This window comes from Microcaecilia unicolor, chromosome 2 (assembly GCF_901765095.1).
Source record: "Microcaecilia unicolor chromosome 2, aMicUni1.1, whole genome shotgun sequence".
In the NCBI taxonomy this organism is placed as follows: domain Eukaryota; kingdom Metazoa; phylum Chordata; class Amphibia; order Gymnophiona; family Siphonopidae; genus Microcaecilia; species Microcaecilia unicolor.
In genome coordinates, this window is record NC_044032.1 from 190,191,347 (window position 1) to 190,215,584 (window position 24,238).

At 42.6% G+C, this 24,238-nt stretch overlaps 1 protein-coding gene across 1 annotated transcript in view; it reads left to right on the plus strand.

Moving 5' to 3' along the window:
- SLC12A2 (solute carrier family 12 member 2) overlaps positions 1-24,238 on the plus strand; it is a 352,311-nt gene that overhangs the window by 216,737 nt on the left and 111,336 nt on the right. Inside the window, exons 18-19 of the mRNA XM_030193587.1 lie at positions 4,525-4,631; positions 19,833-19,912. Of these exons, the coding sequence (XP_030049447.1) occupies positions 4,525-4,631; positions 19,833-19,912 (187 nt within the window). The remainder of the gene's footprint in view (positions 1-4,524; positions 4,632-19,832; positions 19,913-24,238) is intronic.

Here is a 24,238-nt window from a genome sequence, read left to right on the forward strand (position 1 = left end):
TGTTCCTTTCCCATGATTTCAGACATTAGGGACATGGTTTTTTAGGAATGGTCTGTGCCGGAGGCTGCTTGTAAGGTGTCTAGGGCTTTGGCGCGGCTGTATCCCTTGCCTCCGGAAGCTTTGGCCCTGCTGAAACCACCTACTGTGGATGCGGTGGTTACGGCGGTTACGAAGGCTACGGCCATTCCGGTGGATGGCGGTACAGCTTTACGGGATCCTCAGGATAGGAAGCTAGAGTCCTTTCTGAAGCGCAGCTTTGATTTGTCGGCTTTGGCCTTGCAAGCCTCTGTGTGTGGGGGCTTGGTAGCCAGAGCGTGTTTCCGTTGGGCAGAGAAGCTCTTGGATGAGCCTGCGTTAGATAGGACTGGTTTGGTTCAGGACCTGGCCAAATTGGAGATGGGGTCTTCATTTTTGGCAGACACCCTTTATGATTTGCTAAGGGCTTCGGCTAAGAATATGGCTCTGGCGGTGACGGCTCGCAGGGCTCTTTAGCTTAGGGGCTGGGTGGCAGATGCGGCCTCTAAAGCAAAGTTGTGTTCTCTACCCTTCGAAGGTTCTATGCTGTTTGGAGAGGAGTTGGATAAACTGATGAAACCAAGGTCTGACGGTTGCCGGAGTTACGGCCTAAGGCGGCTAGTCGAGGTGGTTCAGCTAGAGGTCGGTTTAAGGACGCAAGGCGGTACAGGCCGGGCAGATTTGTGTCTCCTTCTAAAAGCCGTTTTTTCCAGCCGATAGTCATTTCGAGGGGGTCGTGGAGGAGGTCGGGACTCCTCCGTAGTTGCCAGACATGGTAATAAGTCCTCCTTGTGAAGGTCGGGGCGCGACTTCGTCTGTTTTATCAGGGGTGGACACAAATTACTTCAGATCAGTGGGTGCTGGAGGTTGTTTGCGACGGTTATGCACTCGAGTTCGAGCACCCGCTGCCGGATCTGTTTCTTCCCTCTCCTTGTCACTCTCGAGTCAAGTTAAAGGCTATTCAAGAGACTCTGGGTCGCTTAATCCAGTTGGGAGCTGTGGTACCCGTTCCTCGGCACGAGCTGGGAATGGGTTGTTCCATTTACTTTGTGGTGCCGAAGAAGGAGGACCAGTTTCAACTCATTTTAGATCTCAAGAGGGTCAATGGGGCGCTCAAGGTGCTATCCTTCCGCATGGAGACTCTGCGCTCGGTCATAGTGGCTGTTTGTCAGGGAGAATTTCTCACATCACTGGATCTCACGGAAGCGTATCTGCACGTGCCGATTCGAGAGGCCCATCAGCGTTTCCTTCGTTTTGCTGTTTTAAGGAGCCACTTTCAGTTCTGTGCTCTGCCTTTTAGTCTGGCAATGGCTCCACGCACCTTCTCCAAGATAATGGTGGTGGTAGCAGCAGCTTTGCGGAGGCAGGGAATTCTGGTGAATCCGTATCTGGACTACTGGTTGATCCGGGCGAAGTCTCGGGCTCACAGTTTGGTGGTGACTGCTCAGGTGGTCGCGTTTCTGGAATCGCTCGGATGGGTAGTGAATGTAGTCAAAAGTCAGTTGATCCCATCGCAGAGTCTGTAGTACTTGGAAGTGCGGTTCGACATGGCAGTGGGTCGTGTTTTTCTGCCGGATTCTCGGATTGCCTCTCTTCAGCAGCAGGTCCGGCTGTTAATGTCCGTTCAGAGTCCGACGGTTTGAATGTACCTTCGGGTTCTGGGCCTCATGGCAGCGACAATAGAGGTAGTACCATGGGCCAGGGCGCATATGCGTCAGCTTCGGTTGGCTCTGTTGTCCAGGTGGTCTCCGGTACACAGTTTGGAGTTGCGGTTGCCATTGAGAGGGGCTCCTCAGCGCAGTCTCCAGTGGTGGCTGTGCTCTGCCCATCTGAAAAAGGGCATGCCGTTTGAACCTCCTCAGTGGGTGATTCTGGTAACGGATGCCCGTCTGCTGGGCTGGGGAGCTCAATGTCTCGGTTGGTTCGCACAGGGGCGGTGGTCGACGGAGGAAGCTCAGTGGTCTATCAACCGATTGGAGACGGAGGCGATTCGGCTAGCTCTGTTGGCGTTTCGCTCAAGTGTGGTCGGAAAGGCGGTAAGAGTCATGTCCGACAACGCGACAGTGGTAGCGTATGTCATCCGGCAGGCAGTACAAAGAGTCCGCGGTTGGCAATCGAGACGGCTCTGCTCATGAGTTGGGCAGAAAGGCATCTAGTGCAGATTTCGGCGGTGCACGTGGCCGGGGTGGACAATGTGAACGCGGATTTTCTAAGCAGACACGTGTTGGACCCCGGAGAATGGTTTCTGCACCGGTCGGTGTTCGACCAGATAGTTCTATAGTGGGGAATGCCAGTAGTGGATCTCATGGCGTCGGCACAGAATGCTCAGGTTCCTCGGTATTTCAGTCTGCGTTGGGATCCGCGAGCGGAAGGGATCAATGCGTTGGTCCTTCCGTGGCCTCAGCGGGTGTTGCTGTACGTGTTTTCCCCGTGGCCCTTGATAGTTCGAGTCCTTCAGAGGGTAGAATGTCATGCGGGTCTGGTGGTGTTGGTGGCTCCGAATTGGCTGCGTCGGCCGTGCTTCAGTGATCTGATGCGCTTGTTAGAAGGCGAGCCTCTGCGGCTGGGGGGCTCGGTGCTGTTGTGTCAGGGTCCAATTGTCATGCCAGATCCGGATCGGTTCTCTCTTACGGTGTGGCCCTTGAGAGGGAACGGTTGAGAAGGAAAGGGTTTTCCCCTCAGGTGATTCAGACGATGCTGCAGTCTCGCAAACGTTTGACATATTTGGCCTATGTGCGTGTGTGGCGCATATTTGAAGATTGGTGTGGGGACCGGGCATGTGTCCCTTCGACAGCTTCTGTGTCGTGCATTTTAGATTTCTTGCAGGTTGGTTTTGAGAAGGGCCTTTTATTGTCATCTTTGAAGGTGCAGCTGGCTGCTTTGGCGTGTTTTCGGGGTAAGGTGCAGGGCAGGTCAGTTGCGTCTTCTCCGGATGTGGTCCGTTTTTTGAGGGGGGTGAAGTTTCTTCGTCCTCCTCAGCGGCTGGTAGAGTGGGATCTTAATATCATTCTTGACTCTTTGGCGGTTTCTCCTTTTGAGCCCTTGGAGTCTTGTTCGATAAAAGACCTTACTATGAAGGTGGTCTTTTTGGTAGCCATATCGTCGGCTCGCCGGATTTCGGAACTTCAGGCTCTTTCATGTAGGCCTCCGTTTCTGTGGTTTTCTAAGGAATAGGTTTCACTGCGTCCAGTACCTTCGTTTTTGCCTAAGGTGGTATCCTCTTTCATGTCAATCAGATGATTTCGTTGCCGGTCTTGGGGGACCGGACGGGGGATGCTTCTCAGCGTCGTTTGGCGAAATTGGATGTGCGCAGTGTGTTGAAGGTTTACTTGCGCAGGTCGGAGGAATTCAGGTCTTCGGACAGGTTATTTATCCTTCATGGGGGGCCCAAGAAGGGAGCGGCTGCTTCTAAGGCATCTATAGCTCGGTGGTTGAACGATGCCATCTCTTCGGCTTACATATTACATGGCCGTACGGTGCCGGTGAGGCTCAGGCACATTCCACTAGGGTGATGGCGGCTTCTTGGGCAGAGAGTAGTTTTGTTCCACCAGTGGACATGTGTAGAGTGGTGGTGTGGTCCTCCCTGCATTCTTTTGTCAAACATTACAGAGTGGATGTACAGGCAAGGGAGGATGCCAGTTTTGGAGCTGCAGTCCTGTCCTCTGGGCTTCGCAGGTCCCACCCTTAGATGTGTTTACTGCTTTGGTACGTCCCAAGCGTCTTGAACGGTCTGGAGGATTGCTGAGGAAGGTGAAATTAGGCCTTACCTGCTAATTTTCTTTCCTCTAGATCCTCCAGACCGTTCAAGAGCCCACCCAGTGTATCGGACAGTTCAGTATGATAATTTCTTTAGACTTCAGTTGCCGATATTTCTAGTAGCTCCTGTGATTTGGGACCTGGAGTTTTACTAAGGGCAGTTTGTAGTACCGTTTGTGCCCATCTGCAGTTGAATTCCCCCGTCTTAAGGGGAGGAGATCTGAGTGTGGATTCAGTGGTTTTGTTTAGGTGGAGGTGTTTTGTTCCTCTGCTTTGTTACTGTTTTACTGGTTAGTAGAAGGTCTGCACAGGCTACTTGTATAAGAAGTTTTAGTGTTCTCAGTCTCCCTCTGCTGGTAGGAGTGCATAACCCAAGCGTCTTGAACGGTCTGGAGGATCTAGAGGAAAGAAAATTAGCAGGTAAGGCCTACTTTCACCTTGTTAATATATTGATAAGGATAGGACAAAGTTACTCATACTTCTGATACTTAATGATAATGAACATAGGAGCATACTAACTAACCCCCCTGTTTACAAAGCTGCGCTAGTGGTTGCTGTGTGGCTTTGTAAACTGGGGTAAAGCTTTCTCATCTGTGGAAAAAATGGCTTATTAAATAAGACCAATAGTGTTACATATGCCAGTGAGGATATTTGATTGCCCTGTTAGCAGTTCTCATTTGTCAAGTTCTGTATTTTGTTGATTTTCTTCAAATTTTAGATTCTCTTAAATTGTGTCCTTTTTTTGTATCTTAGGCTGCAGGATTGGGTCGTATGAGACCAAATACTCTTGTTATTGGCTTTAAGAATAATTGGTTGCAGTCTGATATGAAGGATGTGGATACCTACATTAATATATTACAGTGAGTATAAAAATGATGCTGAGAGTACCTGTAGCATTAACATTATAGCCTTTTTTTACACAATGAGTTATAACTTGTACCTTTACCAGTGAGTCAGCATCTTTTGCTGATGTGCATCAGTACAACAGTTTCATTCATATTATAGTAAAAAAATATATATATACAAATAAAACCGCAGAATACCAATTTCTTGGTGTAATTGAAGGGCTTATTTCCAAAACCCTCTAAGTCCATTGCAACTAATATGGACTTAGTGGGTTTTGGAGATAAGCCCTTCAATTGTAGCTCATATATCACTGTCATTTCATTTATCAGAATTTAGATTTAACATCAAAACACGTGCTGTTCTCAGAAACTCACACTGTTGACAGATTACCTGATTGTGACATAAAGTAGACTGTCGGATGCTATAATCGGAGCCCAATGCAGTATTAGGATATTGAGAGCTTTATTTATTTATTTATTATATCATTTGTACCCCACAGTTTACCAACAGTGTCAAGCTCAATGTGGCTTTCAGCGCACCACAGAGGCAAACGCCAATGCAGTAAAATGAAGCTAATACAGCAGGAAAATCTACAAGTGATAATGCGGAAGAGTAGGAATTGACGGGAAGGAGTAGGGAAACCAGGAGGGAAGAGGGAAGGGGAATGTGTCCAAAATGTCTCTAGATCTTTCTAAAAGTTAACTTGTAATAGCCGTAGTGAAAAATCACATCATTTGTATGTCCACTTGAAATTAATCCTATTCATAGTTCAAATATTTATTAGCCTTTTAACCAAAAACATTATGCAACAGTAGTAATCAGTTACAGGAATATATAGGGTAGTGCCACAATTCCATAACCAAGCAAAGGTTAGACATGTCATATTCCCGTGCAGAATACAAGCAACCAATACAAGATAAAAGCAGATTGATATTTAAAAAAAAAAAAAAACGGGGGAAATTAACTCCACCTATTCTTTAGCTTTCTGTAGCTATTCTGGGTCTCTTACCTTGCCATAGAATCTCTGCTTCCTATACATTTCTCCACTCAATTTTACAAAGGAATTGCTATACTATTAGTATACACATATTGCACATCATAGGTGTGATCGACATTTTAATGGTATCTAGCCTTCCCCATCAACTTAAAGATAAAAGGTGATTCTAACACACACACGCACATATACACATGTGTATATATATTTACATATATATGTGTTTGCGTATTTTTTTTTTTAATAGTAGCCTATGTTCAGTAAGTTCTAGTGTTGCCCTAACATCTGGTAATACCACAGTACCCATATAATTTTAGACCTTTAGACTGCCATTGAAAGGGAAATTGTTCCTGCATTGCCTATCAGATATTTAGAGGCATCAGCTTTGATTTTGTCTGATTTAATTTTATAAACTGAAAAAGAGCCAAAATTATCAATTGGTTGTATTAAAGAAGGAATTGATTTCTCTGGCTGCAAAAGGTATAACAACATATCAACATAAGAGAGTTTATATTTGCTGCAACCTACAGAACTACCACGACTGTTAGAAGATTATCTAATTGCACATAGGAAGGGTTCCAAAGCTAATTTGAAAAGTAGTGATAGATGGCAGCGCACAAACGTCCAAAACTCAATTTACATAAAGACAAGCCAAAGGATTGGAATATAGTAACTGTACCATTTTGATTAAAAAAAAATGGGCCAAACCAGTTGAGAACTTGAAACATGTAAGGCCACTCTATATACTATCAAAGCCACCTTATTGTTGGAAGATACTGAGAAGGCAGTCTACTACAGATATTTAGCAGCTTAAAAGATCCAGAGTCTGGTATTATCAGAGGAATGTTGATTAGTAACCAATCAGTCTGATCCAAATCTATCAAGGACTCCATTAAGCTCAACAGCCTGAATGTCAAAACCCATGCAGATAAGTCAGATATAGTGGTATAGCAAGTTTTGAATAAACATAAACACATCTTTGCATCTATATTTATCTGGGAGATAGGTCTATAGTTTGTTACCTCTGTGCTTTGGAAGCATCACCATAAATGCTTCCATGATGTTTCCTCCTATGTGTTCTGGAAGGGGACAAGTCTGACAGGATTGTGATCTCTGCCTTTCGCCATGATAGATTCAGTATATCCTTAGCTTTAGTGAGGATTGCTAGGGCTTGTGTATAGCACAAAACCTTTAAAAAGGAGCGAGGATCCATCATAGTCGATGGACACTGAGCAGGAACTCTGTGCACTTGTTCCACCTCAAATGAATGTTGCAAGCTGAGGCCTAGGAGACCAGGGAGAAGTTTCTCAATGAAGGCTATTGGGTCCATACTCTCTGAGCTTTCTGGAAGTTCTAAAATATGTATATTTCTACTGCTTTGGTTATTCGCATCTTCCAGCTGCCATTGAAGATTCTCGATTACCTTTGCCATAAGTGATGGACATTCTGGTCGACTTCCAAGGCTCGACTTTTCCACAGTGGCATGCTGCTTGCCAAAAGCCTACAATTGAGTATTAATGCTCATGACTTTTTTTTTTTTTTTTTTTTTTAAGTCTGCAATATTCTGTATGCTGCCTTAAGAACATAAGAATAGCCATACTTGGTCATTTAGCCCAATATCCTGCTTCCAGCAGTGGCCAATCCAGGTCACAAGTACCTGGCAGAATCCCAAACAGACTCCAATCTTCAAGTACTGTGGATGATTTTAACGACAGGTTACAGATCACTAAACAGATCATCAGCATTTTCATGTTTCAGTTCTTTCAGTACCCTGGGGTGCATACATCTGGTCCAGGTGATTTACTACTCTTTAATTTGTTAATTTGGCTCAGTACGTCTTCCAGGCTCGCCAAGATTTTTTTGTTCCTCCACATCACCCTTGAAAACCATTTCTGGTACAGGTAGATTTCTTACATCATCTTCAGTAAAGACTGCAGCAAAGAATTAATTTAGTCTCTCCGCTTTGGCCTTGTCCTCCCTGAGTGTCTCTTTTTCTCCTTCATGATCTAATGGTCCCACAGATTCCCTCGCAGGTTATCTGCTTCTGATTAACTGAAAGTGTTAATATTAGTTTTTACTTCTGTGGCAAGTTTCTCTTCATACTCTCTCTTAGCCTTTTATTTTCTTCATTTGAATCCTTTTTCCATTTTTTGAAAGATGTTTTTTTGGTTTTAATAGGCTCTTTTACGTCAACTTTTAACCATTCTGTCTGTCATTTGCTCTTTTTTCCTCCTTTATTAATACGTTGATCACATCTGATCTGAGCTTTTAAGATATTTTGAAATACAGAAAAATGTAGGCAGATAAAGACCATATGGCCTATCTAGTCTGCCCTTCCATCTACTCTCCCTGTCACTCCCTTAAAGATGTTATGTACGTGTCCCAAGCTCTCTTGAATTCAGATACTGTTTTCGCCTCCACTACTTCCACTGGGAGGCCATTCCATGAATTCACCACCCTTTCCGTGAAGAAGTATATTTCCTCAAGTTACTTCTGAGTCTATCCCTTTTCATCTTCATCTTATAACCCCTCATTCCAGAGCTTCCTTTCAACTGAAAGACTCGCCTCCTGCATAGGTATTTATATGCCTATCACATTTTCCCTCTTCTACCTTTCTTCCAAATTATCTATGGGGTCCAATATATTACATTTATACAGGACCCATGGGCTTGTGCTTAAATAAAGGCCTAAATATTGCATAGGATTACGCACCGGGGGAATAGGCAGAGCAGCATACCAGGGTTACGATTTGCTGCCCGCCAGTGGCAACAGTTCAGATTTATCACAATTCACTCTGTCCAGATATGTTTCCGTACTCCTGAACTATACATAACACAGCATCTAAATGTCCTTGGGCCTGCTGAAGGTATAGTAAGATATCTTAGTGGAGGAGTGGCCTAATGGTTAGTGCAGCGGGCTTTGATCCTGGCAACCTGGGTTCAATTCCCACTGCAGTTCCTTGTGACCTTGGGCAAGTCACTTAACCCTCCATTGCCCCAGGTACAAATACTTAGATTGTGAGCCCTCTAGGGACAGAGAAAGTACCTGCATATAATGTGTACAGCACTGCATACATCTAGTAGTGCTATAGAAATGATTAGTAGTCCACGAATAAACTTAGTTTACATTTCACTGCACCTATCAAAATATCTTTTTGTCTCAGGGCATTAGTCTAATTTTTACAGCTAAGGGCTGAACCACCAGCAAAAAAAAGTAAAGGGGATAATGGACATTCCTGGTGAGTGCCTCTCTGTAGGTTGAAGCAGGGTGTGAGCACTCCATTTAGGAACAGGTGACTTGCGGGGACTTATACAGGGAATGCACCCACTCCATAAACCGACCGACAGACCATACTGACTCATAACACAAAACAAGTATTACCATGATATGTTATTGAAGGCTTTCTCCATATCAAGCCCTACTATAGCTGAAGTGCCTTTTTGAACCTCTTTGTTCGTGGATGGCAGTCAGAGCCTTGATTAAAATTCATTGAAGCATACTGGCCTGGTACAAAGCCTACTTCATCAGCATGAATTAGTTGGGGCAAGAAATGATTCAGCCTGTGAGCCAAAATTGCAGCAAAACACTTGTTATCCTGATTCAAGAGCGAAATAGGATGGTAGGATCCCACCTGTGAGGGGTTCTTCCTCGGCTTGGGCAACAGTATTACATGAGCCATGTTTGGTCGACTATCTGGTACTCGTCTCACCAAATTATTAAACATAGAACAAAGCGGATCAGCCATCATGTCACCCAGAATTTTGTAATACTCGGGGCCATACACATCAGGTCTGGGAGCATTAGCCAATTTCATTTGTTTAATACCCATACTTATTTCTGCTTTAGTAAATGGCACATTCAAAGCAGTCAGTTGATCGAAGGTGAGAGCCCAGAAAAATTTGTCCTGGTCTTCCTCAGCAAAGGGTTGTTTTTCATATAGGGTTCTGTAAAACTGAGTAAATTGTTTACCTACTTGCTCCTCCCTTTGTGGGTTATACCCTAACTATTCCTAATAGAATGACGTTATCTTGCTATCCACCCCCAACTTGTGAAGGTTATAGCGATAAAAATAGATATCATGGGTCACCCTCTCAGTGAGGAGTATTTCTTATTTGGCCCGCGTTTCCTGAAGTTGTCTTTTAGTTGCTTCATCCAAGAGAGAAATATGGGTATGATACAAGTCTTTAAGTTCATTGGAAAGTCGGAGAATTTCTGTTTCCCTGTCTTGTTCTTTTGGTGTGGACAATGATGTGACCTCTCATGACAGCTTTAGATGCTTCCCAATACATGATAGAGCTAACCTCCTCGGTATCATTGGTGGTTTCATATTCCACTCATTTTTTTTGTAAATTGTGGAACCCCACGTTTTGGAGAAAGGGACAAGGGGAATTTCCAGACCCTCTCTTAGGGATCCAATACTATGACCAACGTAAGTTCTACCAGGGAATAGTCAGAGAGCTCTGGATTTAGAATATTCGCATCCACCACCCCCCGAGAGCATTGACACCAAGAACAAAAAATGTCTAATCTAGCATAGACTTTGAGGGTTCAAGTAAAACATGTAATCTCTCTCCTGTGGGTGAAGAACCTGCCATATGTCCAACACCTCAAGTGCTCTATGAAAAAATTTAATCCCTTAACCTATGAACCCATTCTACATCCCCTGCCCATTTCACCTATCTCAACCTGTTTCCTAACAACCACATCATACCTCTACTATTGCTCCAGCTGTGTTTTTTCTGTGATACTATGTAAGCCGCACTGAGCCTGCTACCGAGCGGGAAAGAGCGGGGTATAAATGCAACAAATAAATAAATATGAAGGGGCATAATCAAACGGGGTGCACAAGTTTTCCTGGGGCTGTTTCGATAATACGGTTGGGGACGCCCAAATCTCAACATTTAGGTCGACCTTAGAGATGTTCAGATGGTCGTCCCCGGTTTTCGGCGATAATGGAAACCTAGGACGCCCATCTCAAAAATGAGCAAATCCAACTCATTTGGTCATGGGAGGAGCCAGCATCCATAGTGCACTGGTCCCCCTCACATGCCAGGACACCAACTGGGCACCCTAGGGGGCACTTCAGTGGACTAACTGATGCACTAATGGAACAGAGAAAGCCCTTCCCTTAGTGATTCCTTTAGTGATTCGCTGTTAGCTCATTTGCACATGATTTCCTTCCTAAGGAGAGGAAGCCAGTGCAGAGTAGCCAAGCGTTATGCTTGGCTGTTTTGCGCATGCCAAAGACAGCTTCATACTCGCAGAGAAGCTGCGTGTATAATAGCCATCTACAACCTCCTGCGACGGGCAGTTGAGGACATCCAAAATGTGGATGTTTCTGGGAGGACGTCCATGCCTTTGCTATGCCTCCGACACCCCCTTTATTTATTTATTTGGATTTTGGATCACAAGTAGCAGCAGTGGGATTTGAACTGGCCACCTCTGGATTGCAAGACCGTTTCTCTAACCACTTGGCCACTCCTCCACTCCACTCCCTTGAAATTTGGCCGTCCCTGTAGGGGGGGGGGGCTGTTCAGGACGTCCAAAATGTTTGAAAGAAGGACGTCCACACCTTCACTATGCCTCCGCTGACATACACACACCTCTCCCCACCCCCAGGGACCTGCATACTGCTGCGATGGACCTCCGTATGATATTTGAGGCTAACAAAAACGTTTTTTAAGGTTTTTTTTTTCAGGGTGGGAGGGGGTTAGTCACCACTGGGGGAGTCAGGGGAGGTCATCCCCGATTCCCTCTGGTGGTCATCTGGTCAGTTTGGGCACCTTTTTGAGGCTTGGTCGTAAGAAACAATGGACCAAGTAAAGTTGACCAAGTGCTCATTAGGGACGCCCTTCTTTTTTCCATTATCGCTTGAGGACGCCCATCTGTTTGGCACGCCCCAGTCCTGCCTTTGCTACACCTCCGACATGCCCCCGGGAACTTTGGTCGTCCCCACGACGGGAAGCAGTTAAGGACCCCCAAAATTGGCTTTCGATTATGCCGATTTGTGTCGAAAGATGGGGGCCTTCTCTTTCGAAAATAAGCCTGATAGTCTGTCTATGGTTTTGATGGGTTACAGTCCAAAAGAGGATCAGCTGTGATGTTAAAATCGCCACCAAGTACTAGCTGATATTCTGAGCAGGTCGACAGTATTGCCACCAAATCTGAAAAAAATTTGATTATAAACATTAGGCGCATAAATATTGCAGAACACTAGTCTGTGACCCCACAGTTCCCCTGCCAGCAAGATATATCTTCCATCTCTACCTTGTAATTTATGTTGGTGAAATGGCAGTTCCTTGTGGATTAAAATAGCCACCCCTCTTTGTTGCCCATTGTATGCTGAATAGCTCAAGCCTCCTAACCATCCTCTTTATAGCTTTTTATGCTCTAGAGCTGTCAGGTGTGTCCCTTGTAAGAAGGCAACATCTGTTTTGGCCTTCTGGAGCCAAGTTAGATTTTTTTCCTTTTAATTGGAGAGTTAATGTCTGCCACAAGAAGGGAAACCAATTTCAAGTTAACCATAGTATTACGTATTCAGTTGAGATGTAAAAGTTCTATACAATATATGTCTAGCAGGCCCCCCAGCTAGGCGTAACAGGCAAAGAGCCAACGCTTCTATGTGCGCATTTTAAAACCATAAGAGAGCCTCCATTTTCTCTAACCCCACTACCCCTAATAAACCTAATCCAAAAAACTCTCCCATCCAACAGCCATTCATCTACCCACACTCATACATACCATCACCCCAATCTCTTCTCCTCATCCTCCCAACCCAAAAGAGTTATCTTCCCCAAACAACCAATTCTTTTCTCCATCTACAGCTTAACTTTGTATAAGGGGTCAAGCAATTAAGCGCCAATTGTGGATTCCCTGCCAAATGTTAGGGACAGATATTAACAAAAAGTTATAGATAATCTACAAAGAATTTTGATGACTAGACAGTGTCATGCACAGTAAAGTAATTAAATCATCAGCATGAGTAGACGTTGCTTGGCCTCTATGCAACTCGCTGCCGACCACAACACCAAACGAAAGTGTATGGCTTGCGGTGCCATCCAAAGAGCAGCAAGCTGAAGCTCTCAGCAGCAACACCGCTTTCCCAGACCACCATGTTCAGCCCTCAAGAGTCCTTGAGGTGAAGTCAGCCAGGATGTGGTAGGGTGTGCTGCTGGTATGAGGAGCTAGTTAAATACAGAACAGTGTGGAAGAGTCCTAGCAAAGTATCCTACAGCCCGGGAGTCGCACCCCTTCATGTTACTCTGTCCGAATTCTTCGCCAGTGTCCCAGCATACTGAAATGACCTCTGTCGTCTGCTTCGAATTCAATCCTGAGCATGCCCTTCGGAGTGCTCACCTGTCACATTGAGGCTGTCTAGAAATTTTTGTGCTGCCACTTTATTCCTGAGCAACAACGTTTTACCCCTGTGCCACAAGGAGAAACACATTCCCCTGCAGTACATCTCCGAGCATGCTGGTGCTAGCTCCTTTCTGTAAGTGGAGTAGTAATTAAATAGCAAGATATTGTTGTTTTTATAATCCAAATGCTCAAGTTTGCGATATACTTTTAGTATAGCTTCTTTTTCCATCCAATTAAGGAAGTGGCCAGTAACCGCACATGGTCGTTAATCTTTAGCTCTATTAAACCCCCATCCTGTGGGCCCTCTCACAACAGAATGTGGCCTTATTACAATCCAGTCCCAAATGACTGGGGAGCCAGGAGCCAAAAAAAGTCGTACAACTCCTGGTCCAAAACCACCTCCGGGAAACCCACAACTCTGATTATTTCTACACGCACGATTTTCCTGTTCCTCCATCCGGTCTCGAAGCTCGAAGTTTTCCTTCTGCTGAGTCCCCAGTAAAGTGGACATGCGTACCGCTTCATCTTCTTATTCTGATATTCTGCTTTCTAATTTCAGTAGTCTGTGGGAGTGCATGTCAAATTTCTCGTTTATTTCATCTATTGCAGATTGTAATTTGAGCCTATCTTCTAGGGCTGACACTGTCTTAGAAATTTCTTGGGCCCGTTGTCCTGCCAGAACCGTGATCAATGTAGCACTATCCTCTATCTTGCTTGTTTGCCTAGCTGTTTTTTTTCCTGAGGATATCACGGGCATCCCCCCGATCTCGCCCTCTTCTTGCACAGAGCTCACCGGCCGGAGTACTTGGGGAAATTTCTCCAACTGAAAGCAGTAAGTGTGATCCCTTATTTCGTATGGTATTTAGCAGATTTATGGAGGATTCCTGCAGAGCTCAGTGCATCTGCGTCTTACCAGGAAGCTGGCATCATGTGACCCCCCCCCCCCCCTTTAGTCCCAAATGTTCGGTTCAGAGCTCGCCCTTCTGTGATTATTTCCGTTTTTCCAGGTTCTATGACATTTCGGGTGTTTGTATTCTGGTTCTGTTATTTGTAAGGCATGATCTTTGTCCTTTATTTCATAGTTTTTTTTTTCTACCTAGAGGCTGCAGTTTTTTATCAGGAAGTGACTCTCTCACTGCTTTATCGAATACTGGCTTGGTTGCTAAGCAAAGGAGCTTATGAGGCTCAACTCATTAAAGTTCTTGATCTCCACCTGCTGGTGGATTGTCACGGCCCATTTGTCTGGACTGGATCTTTGGGACAAAAGGAAAGAAAATTATAAGATAATTAACTAATTTTTCCATATACTGTCTGTAATCTCACAAGACACCATTTACAAGGATGAATTAGAAAAGGAGTCAATTAAACTTATTTGAAAAAATTGTTTATATACCACAGCTAAACCACCTCCACTTTTGCCTATCCTAGGCTGATGTAAAATCCTATAGGAATGCAGAGTTTTCTAATTAATGGATCATGTGCCAAGGATATCCAGGTTTCAGTAATCAATACTAATCCTAAATTTTCTTGCTAAATCCAATCCCCAATTAAATCAGACTTGTTACTTATTGATCTTGCATTAATATAAGCACATGGAACAGGTATAACTGAATAAGAGGATAAAGATGAACATTAAACAGGGTTTCCTGCTCTAAAACCTCTATTTATAAAAGACTGTACATGTGTAAACCTTTGCTTATGAGATTTTTTTTCTTAGTATATATTGTGATGGGCACCTTGTAGCCAAGGACCCACTCCATTCTATCTCCTCCCACACTGGAGACTTTGTCCAGATTCTGATCACTTCCGACAGTTAAGGCTTTGGTGTAAGTTTCCTGGTTCACCATAGACTTGACTGTAGCCTGTTTACTGTGTGTTCATTCTTCCACACATTCCTCCTGGGTTTCTATTATATGAGGGCCCCCTTGTAGCTCATGGCATGCACCACTAGCTCAGAGACAGCTCACCGTTCTAGGTGGCTAATGCTATCAGAGTCAACGTTAAGGCCCCATTTCCAACTCTAGACTTTTGTCCAACTCTGATTTTTCACTCCCAACTTTTCTGGGAAGGTTGTTCAAGGATTATGTCAGTTCTGGTACCATCCCTTGGTCAGCAGGCTTCTTCCATTCTCTTTAGGACATTAGTTATCAGGCTGAAGGTAATATGCAAATTAGACCACCAATAACCAAATTAGTTTCCTATAGCAAAGGTAATATGCAAATTAGACCACCAATATCCAAATTAGCTTCCTACACCTGAGCACTCCTTAGGAAGAATTGGAGTCCCAGTAAAGAAGCCTCAACCCCTGGACAGGACTTTCAACTTTCACTTTACAGTCCTGTTCTCCACCCCCTGCTGTTAGTTCAAATATTATAGAGTTCAATCTGGCTCAATGTTCCCTTTACATTGGAGCCCACAATAAAGATTCCTCCTGATACATTTTCCATCTTCTTCTAGTATTCAGGTAAGTACCATATCTGTTCTTTAGGGATCCTTTCCTTCGGGGACCGGGCCACGGGATTTCGAGCCTAACTTAATCCTCTTTCTCTGGCATCCTTCCTTCTCATTCTTTATAGACCTTCTCTTTGGGGTCAGATTCCCAGGGTTTCAGGCCACCTTGGTCTATCTCCTGGGAGTCTGCACATGAGTCACTCGGTCCCCTTCCTTTCTCCTCAGCACCTCCTGGAAGGCGCCTTTTATAGGGCTGCTAATAGCCCACCACACCCCTTCTGGGCCACCTCCTCCTGGTTCTGGAAGGGTCCAGGACATTAGATATATAAGTATTGCCATACTGGGACAGACCCAAGGTCCATCAAGCCCAGCATCCTGTTTCCAACAGTGGCCAATCCAGGTCACAAATACCTGGCAAGATCCCCAAAAAGTACAAAACACTTATCCCAGAAATAGTGGATTTTCCCCAAGTCCAATTTAATAATAGTCTATGGACTTTTCCTTTAGGAAGCCGTCCAAACCTTTTTAAATCTCTGCTAATCTAACCACCTTTACCACATTCTCCGGCAACCTTCTCCAGTGTGCTTCCTTCTTAAAGGGAATCCACTGCAATGGGCCCTCTCTGGCCCCTATGTTCCTGGCCTTTGCTGGAGCTCCCTCTAGTGACCCCTTCAGATCATTACACTAGTGTCCTCATTGGCGCTCCCTCTAGTGACCAGATCATGGCAGGGCATGTCCTATACTTATCACAATATCAGTGGTGTTGGGCAAGGCAAAACTTCAGCACATTGCACTAAATTATCATAATTCCCTTTGAATGGAAAAGAAAATGAAGACCTATAAGTAACACATGGAAGTATAGGCATATCCAAAGTAACACAATTTGATATTTCCAGGCCCAGTCTTCCCACATTAATAAGATGCCACTGAGGGAAGGGGAAGAGAAAAAGAGAGATGCTGGTTTGAATGTGGGAAATAAAAACCCAAATTATAGTTGCGTAATGCAAGGTTCCACATTAAGAATCACTGACCAGGAAAAGGGATCTAGGTGTCATCGTTGATGATACGTTGAAACTCTCTGCTCATTGTGCAGCGGTGGCTAAGAAAGCAAATAGAATGTTAGGTATTATTAGGAAAGGAATGGAAAACAAAAATTTGGAGGTTATAATACCTTTGTATTGCTCCACGGTTCAACCGCACCTTGAATACTGTTCAATTCTGGTCACCGCATCTCAAAAAAGATATAGTGGAATTAGACAAGGTACAGAGAAGGGTGGTGAAAATGATAAAGGGGGTGGGATGACTTCCCTATGAGGAAAGGCTAAAGCAGCAAGGGCTCTTAAGCTTGCAGAAAAGATGGCTGAGGGGAGATATGATAGAGGTGGAGTGAAAGGGGTAGATGTGAATCACTTGTTTACTCTTTCTAAAAATACCAGGACTAGGGGACACGTAATGAAGCTACAAAGTAGTATATTTAAAACAAATCGGAGAAAATATTTCTTCACTCAAATTACAATCTGGAATTTGTTACCAGAGAATGTGGTAAAAGCAGTTAGCGGGATTTAAAAAAAGGTTTGGATCGCTTCCTAAAAGAAAAGTCCATAAGCCATTATTAAGATGGACTTGGGGAAAAACCACTACTTATTTCTGTGGTAAGCAGCATAAAATGTATTGTACTGTTTTGGGATCTTGCCAGGTACTTGTAACCTGGATTGGCCACTATTGGAAACAGGATGCTGGGCTTGATGGACCTTCGATCTGTCCCACTATGGCAACACTTAATGTACTTATGGTTTCTTCATCTTTAATTACTTCATTAATATTTCTATAATCATTCTTTCACATTGAAAGTGTATGGTATGTTGTGTAAATCAGTGAAACAAATTCCTTTAATGCAGTTTCAACTATTTTATTTTTAGACAGTAGGACAGATATATCCAACCCATCCCCCTTCTCAGCCCAGTCTAACTAGCACAGAAATCTTCACTAAACTTAAACAATTCTCCAGCCTTCATTTTCTGTTTCTTTGTTTTTGGCCTCCAGTTCTACTTCTGCATCTTCATTTCATGTCTTAAAATGTACTTTCCTGTATTGTCATTTCTTTTATCATTTTGATTCTTTCCTTCATGTATACCTCAATCCTTAGCCTGGTTCTCCACAATTTTCTTCTCACCTCCTTGTTGGGTTTTCACAGACAAGCCTTTGGTGATAGACAATACCAGCATTAAAATACATAGGATTCATAAAAATTTTGCTATCATTGTAGACCAGGGGTTCTCAACCCAGTTCTCGGGATACATCTAGCCAGACAGTCAGGTTTTCAAGATACCCATATTGAATTTGCATTCACTATCTCCACTGTATACAAATCTCTCTTGTGGATATTTTATTTTTGTTACATTTGTACCCTGCGCTTTCCCACTCATGGCAGGCTCAATGCGGCTTACATGGGGCAATGGAGGGTTAAGTGACTTGCCCAGAGTCACAAGGAGCTGCCTGTGCCTGAAGTGGGAATCAAACTCAGTTCCCCAGGACCAAAGTCCACCACCCTAACCACTAGGCCGCCACTCCGCTGGCTGTTCTGAGGACTGGTCCGAGAACCCCTATTCTAGACAGTTGACATGTCAGTTTCATATCTTTAGTCGTACAGAAATCTTTTTCCAAATTAAAAATAATTAGGACAGTTCAATTACTTTTTTAACCAGTAATCACTATGCACTTTTACACTTCTTAGAACTCAGTAGCTTAGATTACTACAGTGCACTTTTCCATGGATTTAGACTGGTGGATCTGAAATGTAGCTTCACAACACTGCTGTTAAGATCATAAGAGCTAAAAAATGAGATCAAGATGTCACTGGTTCCCCCATTTTATCTAGGATCCCCTTCAAAATCTTATCGTTAGTACATAAAATCTATCATACTAATCTGCACTTCCTTTCAAAACTGTGAATTCCATATCTTCCTACTAGGGCAGTATTCCCAAGTCTGTCCCGAAGTACTCCCCTGCCAGTCAGGTTTTTCAGGATATGTACAATAAATATGCATGAAAGAGATTTGCATACAATGGAGGCAGTGTATGTAAATCAGTCTCATGCATATTCATTGTAGATATCCTGAAACCTGACTGGCAAGGGGGTACTCCAAGACCAACTTGGGAAACACTGCACTAGGGCTTTGAGGTCATCCGAACAACATTTTAATGACCATTCCATCTCCAACACACATGCTTCAGTCATTCACTATGCCATCTGTTTGGGTAATTGGTCCCACTGTATGGAATAATTTGCCTCTTCATTTTCATTTGGAACTTGCCAAAAATTCAGAACAGCACTTTATCTATTTGATAAATCCTTTAATATTAGCTAGTATCTCTTAGACTTCAGGGATCGGGCTACAGAGTATTAGACTGCAATAAGATACAAGTAAAACAATCTTATCTTCCCTCCTCTTCCTTTTATATCGTTTGAACTTCCTTTCCACCATCTACAATCACTTGATGTCCCCAATTACGGAATATATGTCATACTTGAATGGTTTCTGATTTTCAAACAAAATGTAATAGACAAAGGGAACCCAAGTAAAAACATAAGTTTTTAAATTATTACTTCATTTATTTAAGGAACAAAGCTATCCAACACCCATGTTACCCATGTGACTCAGATCATGGCCCTTCGCAGCCTGTATTTAGTTCTCACTATCTCTCTTCCCAAAGCTTCACTCTTGGTCTTTTCTCCTCCACTTCCCCTTATAAGATCCCTCCTTTTCCAGACTCTCAGCAATTCCTTTCTCTTCACTTCAGCCCTTTTCTCCCAACCTTTTTGTCTTGCTTGCTCGCTCTGCGCTTCCCCTCTCCACAAGCAACACAAAAAAGTGGTATATCCTGCTGCTGCTTTCTTTTCCTTGCAGTCCACTGATCAGGCATTATATACCCACCTAGGGGGAGATGGGAGCACAAGCCTTTCCTAACATGGGAGCGCTCTGCTCTGTGTAGGAAGGGTTTAATATTTGTTCCAGTGTTATTGAGCTTCCTTTCTGTTATAAGAGGCCTACTTCTATACATTATTCCTCAAATACTATTACAATAATAGTTCAGTTTGGGTATGAAGTAGCAAATGATCTACATCTAGTTTTGGGGTATTTTGAAACAACATGGAAGCACTTCTCAGGAGCACCTGGCTATTTATGTATTGGGGAAAATATGGCTGAATTTCATTTTTGGAGACTTGGACAATAATTGTCAGAATTTTATGAATTATTGCCAGATCAGTTTTCCCCGTAGGTATATCCTCAAATTGTGTCTTAAGCCATCTTGCTTTGGTTTAAACCTTGTTTTGGTTTAAAGTCCATGTTGTCTGAGAGTTTTGTTATGTAATGTCATAATTTTGAACAATTTTATTTTTCCATTACAGTGATGCTTTTGACTTTCAGTATGGGATAGTTGTCATTCGATTAAAAGAGGGTTTGGACATTTCTCATCTTCAAGGACAAGGTAAATTTTCATTTGCATTGAAATGTTTTTTTCATGTGTAAAAGATAAAACAGAATTGCTAAATTGCTTACAAAAATGTACAAATTAAGATAAACACAGCTGTTATTTCCATTTCTAAATACGGATTCCATATGTAATCAAAGTAGATTTGGGACATCTGTTCTTAATGATAGGGAAATAACTTTACTTTTTTAAAACCTTCCTTTTGATATCTGTAGTATCTTTTGTTGCATTTATTTTTATAGCATTTTCTCTTTATTACCCTTCCTGTGTAGCTACCTTCAGTATGTTTGATATTTATTGCCAGCACTGCTTGTTCTGTGTTTTTTTTTTTTTTTCCTCTTGGCAGCTCTGAATTTTTTCATACAATGAATAATTTTCATATACGAGAGACTGAATTAGGAGATAGGAATCATTACTGAAGAAAATACCTTAGAAATGTTCCTCATGAGTTGCAGAAACAGTTTTCAAACGAAAAAAAAAAGGGGGGGTATAGTAACATTCAGTTGATGTGCCTTTTTACGTTTTTAATTATAACACTTACTATGAATGCCTTGCTTTATTGTAGCCCCTTGACTTTTCCTTGGGTTTTCATCATATCCGACCAGGGGGAATTTACCTTCAAGGAGGTGCCTCCATTAGTAGTCATGGTTCTTAAATTGAAAATAACTCCAGTGCTAAGAGTAAGTCTAAGGACTTCGAAAATATACCTCATTATATTCTCCAGAAGTTGTTTCAAGTAGGGCAGGAATTGCTGATGTAAAGAGGGAGGTAGTGGAAAAATCCAGTTTAAAAAAAGAATGTAGTTAATCATCACCTAGGTTCACATAAGATGAAAATTGAGAGTTAAGGTTTTTTTTTTCTTTTTTTTATATTAAAACAATACAGATAAGATATGTTGGTCTGTTCTGTCATAACCTGTTAATTTTCACTTTTTTTTGACAATGAAATTTGCTAATCCCTGGTTGGTTTGTTTGTTTTTTAATTTTTACCTTTGGCGTCAACTCCAAAATGTCCCCGAAGGCTTCCTTAGTCATATTATTCTGCTTTCATAAACATTTTGTTCATGGGGACTGTTACAGTGGCTTTTGTTTAAAAGTAAAACCTACTCACCTGACTGTGGCTGCTTTTGGAGGAGTTCACCTGACCTCAGAGCAGCTGCTGTCATCTGAGGCAACCCGCTCTGTTATATAATCTGTACTTCACTGAGGAGAGTGTGGGGAGGAGAAGAAGTTGTGCCAGTAATATAAGGAAAAAGACCTAATCACCTGGTTTTGCCATCATCCAAGGCTGCATGTCATGAAGCCACCAAGACAGCAGCTTTTTGTTTTTTGGCAGCTTGGCTAAGGAATAATTTGCCCCTAGATCTAAACTCTCTTTTTCACATTTTAAAATTCTTTTAAAAACCTACTTTTTCAATTTAGATTTTAATGATCCTTCGGGTTGAGCATTTGCTGATGTCTTCTGTGAAATAGTGTAGACTCAGCTTGTTTAGATTGCAAGTATTATTTTGTTTTATATAGTATGATGATTGAGATTCTTGTTGAATGTGTCTTTCCTTTCATAAAATGGAGTTCTTTTCCTACTTTATATTTTTTTTTTATTGTAATTTGGAAACCATTTTGGCCTCCTTAGGAAAGCCGGTATATCAAGTACCAGTTAAACATTAAAACTGCTTACCTGACACTGGCTGTTTTGTAGGAGCCTGTCGACTGTGGAGCAGCTGCTGACATCACCTAAGGTGGCCGGCTTTGGTGTATAATCTGTGGCATGCTGTATCATGCAGACACTGTCAGTGGAGTGACAGTGGAGTTTTAAGCTGCAAGAGTTGGTCAAAAGCTCCTATGTGTGTTAATTTGGTTAAAAGGAATATAAAAGGGAAGTCTTTGGCCATAAATTAACACCTGCTCATGGTCCTATGGATAGACATGTCCAAGTTTTGGTGGGGAATGAAGAAGAATCATTGGATGTGTTGGTTATATTGAGTCAAGAGCCTAACTAAGTTGGGGTGGATGTTCCTCCCCACCCCCCACCACCCAAGGTTTTTTTTTTTTTTTTTAATTATTTCACCCATGAGGGATTTGTGTAGTTGTGGGAGGATTGGGGTTGCTTTTGTTAACCTCTGCTAGTTTCCACTTTGGACAGTGTTGAAAGTATCTAATTCAGTCCTCTCCCCAGTTTTGGGGATACATTTGCAGCCAGTGCACAAATGGATAAGATATTTCCTTGATTGATGATTGGAGAGTTTGGGAGGATATATTGAAAAGTTGTGTTACTCAGCTTTGAGCTTTTTCTAAGCAGTCATCTGACAAATCCAAGGTAAATGCAAGGCTTAAATTATTGGAGAAAAAGTGGGAACTTTCAAATGTCATGACTTTTCAAGTAACAATGCTATGTGGAATCGATTGTTTAATTTTGCATTTTAAATTGTAATGGGTAGGGGTCCTCCGCCAGCAATAAGGGCCCATGCACATAAAATGTCCATGCAATTATCCCATAGGATGTCTGCAACTCTGTGTAGCTCCAAGAGGGCCAGTGCCTGTTGTATCCCGTTGATTGCTTCCAGGCTCCTGGTTTGTGTCCTCCTTTCCACTCGGGGTGAACAAACCAGTTCAAAATCCAGATACCATCAAGACACTGTATATTTTAGGATCAGTTTGTATAAGTCCACAAGAAACTCCAGCCCCTGGATTCCTCCCTCAGCAATTTATAATCCAGGGATTCTGATTAAGTCTCAGAAAAATCCAGTACCTTCTATTTTTGATTTCTTCCCTGGTTTGGGATCTCCCAGCTTTAATAACTCTGGAGACCCCTGATGCCTTCCCTTGGGATAGTTTTCTCACATAACAGGCATTATCTCCCATCCCATAGCTGTCAGGCAGGAAGTTGATGAGTCTTACTTGTACCAAGGAATTCCCTCTATGTTTTCATATTTCCATATCTTCTTGTTCTTTGAAATAGTCTGCATCAGAGCGGTCCATAAACTCATTGGACATTTGGTCCTCTTAAGTACCTCTACTTCCATAGGTGTGGGTTCCTCAAGCCTCTCATGTCCCACTAAGACCTCCCCCTCCCTAGGCCTGTTTGGAGCCATTATGTATTATCTATGGATCCAGGGAGGCTCTCGATCACCAGGGCTCTTCCCTTCGCTAGCTCCTCCCCTGTGAAGCCTGCTAGGCACTTGACCCCTCTTCCTTTCCCCTCCTACTCCAGCCCAGGAATTTGCTATTTCCTGGTACACCCGGTGTTCACTGCACAATATTTCCCTGAGTATAGGGGCTTTGGGGTCAGACTTAGACTGAGGCTCAGGCACCCTCCTGATTATGACAAAATGCAAAGCACTAAAAAATCATAAATCCAGAAATTTGAGTTTACTAAATTATCCTGAATTGTCTTATAATCCAGAATTGTCTTACAATATTCGCTTGTACACTGATTTCATGCTTTTTTACTATCATATTACCCAAGATCCTTCTATAATACTAAATGTTTAATTCTTATATATCTCCACTATTCATGATGTATTGTAAGCCACATTGAGCCTGCAAAGAGGTGGGAAAATGTGGGATACAAATGCAATAAATAAAAAAAATCCTTAAGTTCATCTATTGTCTCTTGAGATTTTGATCAGGAAATATCCAAACAAAGGCTTATCACTGTCTCAGGATGACCAGATTCCTATTTCAAATATATACTATTGGTCTTGTTTTAAAGTTCAAGAAGTGGGAAAACAGTAGAACTAGAATTGAGGTTGAGGTGGTAGGCTGAGAGGTAGCATCAGAAATACTTCTTCACAGAGAAGATGGTAGATGCCCAGAATACTCTCCTTGGGGAAGTGATAAGAACAAAATTAGTGATTTGAATTCAAAAATACATGGGAAATAAACACAGAGAATTCATATATAGAAAAAGAATGGAATCAAAGCAATATTAAATGGCCTTCACGCATTAAAAGGGCATAGAGGATTGTGAGCTGCTTGGAGCAGAAGGTACATTTCTGGACACATTGTGCAAATTGCCATTTAACTAGAGGCTAATCCACACTCAACAGTGGATTGAGGGGGATATTGGATAACCCTGGACAGAACAGGGATGTGGACAGTTGAGGACTTGGACAAGTGGCTCAATTGTGGAATAAGTGCTTTAACAGGAGTTTTGGTTGATCAACAAGATGACATCATATAGAGACTTCTATGGTCTGTACATATTTATACCATAATCGGGAAGAGTCAGAAAGTTAGAAGCTTTCACATATTGTTTACTGTGTGACTGAGACTAGCCCACCCTGTAATTAGACATAGTATAGGGACAGATATAATGCACATT